A 7,469-nucleotide genomic window follows, 5' to 3' on the forward strand; every position below is an offset into this window, starting at 1 on the left:
TAATGGAGTGATAGACTTGGCACTTCACAGGAGCATCCCATACTGCAGATGCCAATAAAAACAATGACAAGAACAATAATAATAACTGTGAAGCAGCTGAAAATTATTTTTTCATTCTACCGCAATACAGTTAGGTATGCTGACAGTGCTTGCATTGGCTAAATTCTGGTACACTTCCAGATCCAATTCCGTTGAGAATCTAAGCAAAGGAGAGGGTTTCATCTCATCTCACAAGGTCATTGTGTCTCGACTACGTGGCATATCTTTAACTCCCATTGAGTGTTAGGAAAGAAACTCACCAATCCTCCACACTCCACCCCTGCTCCTCCAGAGAGCCAGTTCCATTGTTTCAAGCTTTTAGGCTAACAATATGAATGGCAGTACGGCCCAGAAACGTCCATTATTACCTGGCTTCACAATGGCGTTACGGATGCGTCGTCTAACAATATATTTTCTCAGAGTGAATGGATGTTCACTGTGAGTGAAGGAATGAATTCTGCTGTCAGAGGAGACCTCACCCCTGACTCACTCTGCAGAGATGTTCCACCATTTCAACTTGCCCAGGAATAGGCAGATAAAAATTATTGTCATGGTTACAGTTTCCTGTTTGGGCCATAATTTCACCGCCACGCATGTGGTCAGTTGGAAAGCTCTGGCAGTTCGCTGCGAGACAATTATATTTCATTGAGTATTTTACATATATTTGCATTTATATATTCTTCCCTTTTTATCAATGATGCAGGGATGATTAATGCGTCAAACAGGCAATGACTCATAGCGCTTAACCCTGCCTGTTCCAGAGTGAGAGAATCAATACGTGCTGCAATGTGTCTGGGATGGGCTGCAGCACATTGTTTGCTTGTCTTCTTCACTACAGTGGCGTAAAGCTTCATTTTCATAGCTCTGGTCTAACAAAGAATAATGAATTAGCGCAGAAACTATCAACTTATTGCTATGGAGAGATATGTGCCTCATGTTTCAAATTCACATCAGCGTGGGGAAGGCAGCTTGGGTGGCCAAAACCTTAATGGCCTTCAGCCCAAACCTTGATGAAACATTGCACTTTCATAGAGTGAGCTGTCGAAAACCAGCACCACAATAAAAATAATGGTGTGCATCTTGCAGTGCTTTCAGAAAAGAACCCAAACATGAGTGTGTATTGCAGAATGTTTTCTTGATAGCCAAATATCTAAGTATAGCAGAAGCAATTGTTTCTGATCATCCTAAAGCAGTAAAGAGAAAGAATTCAGCATCTTTACTTCGAGATATGTTTCATATCCCACATTGTTTTTAATGCATTAGCATGTCAGTAGAAAAGAGAAAATTGGAGATTTCCAAACATATATTGTCCAAAACATGTAATGTTTTATGTGTATTCTTCTAGGTCTGCAAAATAAAAAGAGAAATGGGTTAGTTCCTTTTTAATGTCATATCTATTTTATTTACCAACTATGTTTCATAAAGATCTATCAAGATAATTGGCAGGCACAGTTGCCGCCGCCGTGATTCAGATTCAATATGAGACCATGGAGCCCATCCATGCACTAGAAATCAAGCCTCAAATGTTTTATTTTATTCTGCATCAAATACAACTCTTGTAATTTCTAATGATTAAAACCATGACAGTGCACAGTGATTTTACAGTATGTTCAAAAGTACATACAGTACTGTGCAGAAGTCTTAGGCACCCTGGACTTTATTATATATATGTTTATTTTTTTTGTGTGTGTTAGTATAAAAGAACACATTTGAGATTTCCAATTATTTATTTATCAAATGATTTCATTTTTACAGAGACATTTTTGTATTTAATAAAAAAAAGTAACATATTACTGTAAGCAATTGACTACTTTTTACATAAAGGCTTGATCAAGGCTGCCTGAGATCAGAAGCAAGGAGTCTGCAAAAGAACTGTGGCAAGTTCTCCAACATGCTTGGAACAACCTCCCTGCTGATTGTCTTATAGAACTGCAGGACAGCATTGGCCATCTCAGAGAAGGGTGGTCACAAAAAAAATATTGATTTGATTAATTTTTTAACTATTCTGCCAAATTACTAAAATTTAAGGTTAAATGTATATTACATTTATTTAGGACCTTTCATTGAATTATTTTTGAAAGAATATTTTCTGTACAGAATGTTATACAGGTGCCTAAGACTTTTGCACAGTACTGTATGACTCTATGCAAGCTTCTTCCTGCTTCTCCACCTGTCCCCTCGCTTATCCACTCTCCATATGTGATGAAATATCAGCACTGGCAATAAAGTGGAGACTTTGGTGTCTGTCAGTAAACTAAATTTATGACAGCACAAACTCTCAGAGCATATGTTCTCAAATTCTTCAGCATAATATGTGTGTTTATTGTATCTGTGAGCCACAGGGAATGTAATGACATTTAAATCACAAATAATGCACACAAGCTAGTTGTTTTGTTGTGCCTTTCACGCCTGATTACTTACAATATCCCCAGAAAAATGGGGAAATCTGTTCAGTCTATCTGAGTCTCTATAATAGACAAATAATAGTATATTTGTACTTAAAACAGTACAATTATGCTCTAAATGTGCTTAACATGTAGAGCACTGCGGCAGGATTGCGGACTGGTTATACTAATGCTACTGTAAACCTTTCTAAAGTAAACTGAAGTATGTGGCATAGTTACTAATTATAAATGACTGTGTATGTGCAGTTGTTATAATAAATCTTTTTATGATGTATTGGCAGATATTGGTAATGCTTGAATAAATATCTTAATGTACTCTTATAATCACACTTGAGCGGAACTGCTAAATATACGATTACTAATAGTTAATACCAATAAATGACAATATAGTTCACTTCGGAACCAATGATGTTACAGATTTTTATGTTTCTTCATATGTGGCTACGTTTTACCCTACTGCCCATGACTGTGAATTAATGGTGTTTATAGCTCAAGAACAGCTTGAATCTCCACAGAGTCCTCTCAGTAATTACTGAGACTTAAGCAAAGAATAACCAAGCAGAAAACGACTAACAACAGGGAGGGTCTCATTGACAGTGGTCAGGAATGATCTATTCCAACTCTCTGACAAAGCGTTCACACTGCCCTGAATTTGCATCTGCATTCTTTACCTCACTGAATGTGTCTTCATTTATAGCGCATGTATTGGGGTCAGAGGGAGTCCAACATATTTTTAATCACCTTTTCATAGACAATATAGCCTATAGTTTTAAGTACAGTATGTGGGCTGTTGAAATGGTCCGTACAGCAGTAAAAAAAGCTGTGCTCTAGACTCATCTTATCCTCGTGTATCCACCTGAACACACACAAGCAGGTTCTAATAGCTTATTACTACTAGCAATAAATTTGGGTTTTGAAACTTCTTAAAGAGGAAACAAAAAGTGGCAGTACTCATTTGAACAAGTCCCTGTACTTTTTAAAATGTATTTATTCAAACTAACGTTGCAAAGGTTCTTTGCTACATTTCACGACACAGCTGACGACACGCACACCAGGCAGACTGTACCCCAGCGTTCAACTGATGCCGTTGTCAGATGATCATCGGCTTGGTGTATTCCCTGTTTAGGTGTTAAGGGTCTACAGCTAAGGCTCAATTTTGCAGCATAAATAATCATATAGTCAATGCTGATTTGCACAATAGCATTCTGTTCTCTTGTCAAAGAATGATTAGTTTACAGAAAGCTCCAGCCTGCCTTGGTTTTGACAGCTTTTCCTACCTCTCTCTCTCTTGTCACCTGTTTGCGCAGCTGGTGAAGATGGCAGAGCTCAGCACCGACCGCCGATTCCACAATCTTACCCAGGAGCAAGTCCAGACTTTAGACCAAGTCCTGACTGAGGTGATCCCCATTCACGGCAGGGGCAACTTCCCCACACTGGAGGTGAAACCCAAGGACATCATCCATGTGGTGAAGAACAGGCTGGTGAAGAGGGAGATCAAGGTGAGGGATGTCCGTCTGAATGGCTCCACTGCCAGCCATGTGCTGGTTCAGGAGAATGGCACCGGCTACAAAGACCTGGACATCATCTTTGGAGTGGAGATACCCAGGCAGGAGGACTTCCAGGTCATCAAGGAAGTGGTGTTGGGCTGTCTGCTAGACTTCCTGCCACGAGGTGTCAACAAAGATAAAATCACTGCCCTGACCATGAAGGAGGCTTACGTGCAGAAGATGGTCAAGGTCTTCAATGAACATGACCGCTGGAGCCTAATCTCACTTTCCAACAACCGTGGCAAGAATGTTGAGCTGAAGTTTGTTAACTCCCTTCGTCGGCAGTTTGAGTTCAGTGTGGATTCCTTTCAGATAATCCTGGACCGCATGCTCGAGTCTTACCTGGAAGCAGAGAGGCAGGCCATCCAGTGCCCTACAAGGGGAGAAGAAGGGTCTTTAACAAAGAGCAGCAGTCAACTGGCTCCAAATGAGGAGTCCCCATCCACCTCTCTTGATGTGAAAGAACCTACAGACACTTTGTACTTGTCAGCTGAAGGTCAGGACCTCTCAAGCTTAGATAAAGGACCATTTATAAATGAAGAGGTGGTGCTGCAAGAAGATGAATTGCCAATGGAGTCAGTGGCAGAAACGGTTGAGCCCGAGAACGTGATCAAAATGAAGGAGCCAGAACAGGACCAAGAGTCTCTGAGAGGAGCTGAAGTAGAGTTTCAGGAATCAGAGGCAGAGGTAGAGCTCACGATTTTGCCAGTTTTAGAAAAGGACATTGGCACTTCACTCTGTGAAGCACACAGAGAAATTAAGGAATCTGTAGAAACTGTCATACTACCAAGCTCAGAAACTCCAACCCAAACAGAACTTTGCAGAAATAGTGTCCAATTTCAAAAAGAAAGTCCAGAGGATGCACTCAATGAATGCCCCTCCCCCATTGAGAGCACAGTTATGGAAGAACCAGAAAGACTTACAGTACCATGTGAACACCCTCCTCAATCCTGTGCAATACTTACAGAAAACCTTGAATATCCACTGCCTCCCCCAGCAAAGAAATCCTGCAAGAAATCTAAAATGGTTGTTCTTAAGAATTCCCCACCAAAACCTCCAAGGAAAATGTCAAAGAAGGTGATCAATAAATCGCCTTCCCCTGAAAAAACACCATTAGTAAGTGATTTCCCAATTCTTACTAATTCCCTGTTAGATCCTCCTAAAATATTTTTTAAAGCACAATCAAATCCATCTATGCCAATAGAACAGCTAAATTGTAACACAATCTCCCCACAGACAAATATCAACACCTCACTTGATAAAGAATGTCAGGTCCATACAGTATTATTTCAGAATGAAACCCCTGTAGCTCATGACACAGAACCCATTGAGGCAAAATGTTCACAAATCCAGCATCCTGAAACAGAATCCCCCATTGAAAAGACATTCCCTCAGCGGGCAGAGACAGAATTTGAGGATAAGCACCCACCTGTATATCGGAATCCAGAGTTTTCTGCTCAACCAATGGATTCTCAGAAAGATATGACAGAGAAGAGTCCTGCATTGCCAGACCTGTTGCCTCCCAGGGAGCTGCCTAGTATCACAGTGGTGGCGGAAAGCATGTACGGTGACTTTCAGCAGGCCATGGATCACTTGCGATACCGCCTGATCGCGACACGGAACCCCGAGGAGATCCGAGGTGGAGGCCTGCTCAAGTATAGCAACCTGCTCGTGAGGGACTTCAAGCCGGCTAGCGAGACGGAGATCAAGTCCCTGGAGCGATACATGTGCTCGCGGTTTTTCATCGACTTCCCTGACGTCCACGAGCAGCAGCGTAAGATCGAGTCCTACCTGCGCAACCACTTCATCGGCGAGGAGTCCAGCAAGTATGACTACCTGATGACTCTGAGGAGGGTGGTCAACGAGAGCACCGTGTGCCTGATGGGGCACGAGAGGCGACAGACCCTCAACATGATCACTGTGCTGGCCCTCAAGGTGCTCGGGGAGCAGAACGCCATTCCCAACACCGCTAACATCACTTGCTTTTACCAGCCGGCCCCCTACATGGCAGACCACAATTTCACCAACTACTACATCGCACAAAACCAGCCCACCCTTATCTACCACCCCTACCCTCTGCACATCCACATGCAGACAGGCCTGGTGTAGTGCACGCTGTAAGCGGACAATTGTGGGAGTCAGGAACAGCTGCACCATTCTAAGATTAAAATGGCCACTTCAAAAAAGTTACAAAAAAATTCTGAGCTTTAGAGAAATCAGATCAGATACTGGAAAAAGCTGTGCTAATATGGGTCTTCACCACCAGTGATGAACAAACTCTGTGACTCCAAAACTGAAATCACTGGTAGATGGAAGTCAAAGGTGAATGAATATGTGGGAATGGAAACTGAATCCCCAGGCAATGTGTAGGAAGCAGCATAAGGCCATGGGGAGGCCACAGCAAGTCGGAGTCCAAGAGGAGGGGGGTCTTTCAGTCAAAGGAGACCACAAACTGACAGCCACGATAACCACAAAGAGACCACAAACTGACAGTCACAATACCCGTACAGAGACCACAAACAAAATCAGGATCGTGTCACGGTCCTTCCACATGGTTCATCTGTGGACTGACAATCAAATTGAGTGGGTCGACTGACTCAGCATTTCTTCTTTAATTTCATCCACTTAGATATATACCCTGTAAGGGAAAATGGAGCCACTCTGTGTGGGCTAAAATGAAGTATGAGTCATTGTATGTGGTCAGTCTGTCCTATAATACAGCAGGACCAAGAGAATCCCATTCCTTTGTTCCTCATGTCAAGAGACTGCCATTCTGCTACAGCACTATGTGGGAGAGCAGCATTCATTTAAAATAAATGCTTCAACTGTAAAGTGCAATGCCATAGAACTGCTACATGAATTAGACTGAAGAACAGAATATTTAACATTTGGCTTTGCTGCACCAAACGTCAAGAACAATAACTCACAAACACATCATAAATTCACCAACACACACACAGACACACACATTGAATGGGAAATATGGTCTAATTTGGCTGGAGGTTTAAGTGCTTGTAAACACAGACTGTGAAGTGAACACAGCAATATTGGATAAACTGCTTGACCCTTAGTTGAATTAAACACTCACAAAAGCTTGGGGACTGATCTCAGTAAGAGTTAGGCCAAGTAAATTTGCTATGACATGCCACTAGACTTGATGATTGTTAAAAAACAGGCAAAACAGGTTCACAATAATATACAGAGCTGGCTCTTGCATTTTGATGTCCTTAAACAGGAATGGATGAGGGGGGATGATGAATGCAATCGACTAGGGGGATTGGCAGAAGCAATTGCAGACCGGGGAAAAGATTGACAGAAACATAACAACACTGTACAATTAAAATGTCTTACAAAAATAATAATAATAATAATAATAATAATTGATATACTTGATATATGTCAAATGGCAGGTGGGGCTTTAGTGACGACTGCAAGAATGTATTCTTTCTGTAGATCCAAATATCTGCAGTATGAAAGC

The 7,469-nt window shown here is 41.7% G+C and overlaps 1 protein-coding gene across 1 annotated transcript; it reads left to right on the forward strand.

Moving 5' to 3' along the window:
- The first annotated feature begins 3,760 nt into the window (after positions 1–3,760).
- LOC133132539 (terminal nucleotidyltransferase 5C-like) lies at positions 3,761–6,389 on the forward strand. The gene is made up of 2 exons (XM_061248013.1): positions 3,761–4,359; positions 5,518–6,389. The coding sequence occupies exons 1-2, from the start codon at positions 3,761–3,763 to the stop codon at positions 6,098–6,100; spliced, it is 1,182 nt and encodes a 393-aa protein (XP_061103997.1). The 3' UTR covers positions 6,101–6,389.
- Positions 6,390–7,469: the final 1,080 nt, after the last annotated feature.

This window comes from Conger conger, chromosome 7, assembly GCF_963514075.1.
Source record: "Conger conger chromosome 7, fConCon1.1, whole genome shotgun sequence".
NCBI classification, from domain to species: domain Eukaryota; kingdom Metazoa; phylum Chordata; class Actinopteri; order Anguilliformes; family Congridae; genus Conger; species Conger conger.

What these genes read in the sequence shown, in the direction of transcription:
- LOC133132539 (XM_061248013.1), top strand. Translation starts at nt 3,761, where the DNA reads ATGGCAGAGCTCAGCACCGACCGCCGATTCCACAATCTTACCCAGGAG. An exon ending in GCAGAGAGGCAGGCCATCCA is followed by an intron (nt 4,360 to 5,517) that starts GTGCCCTACAAG and finishes GTTGCCTCCCAG; the next exon opens with GGAGCTGCCTAGTATCACAG.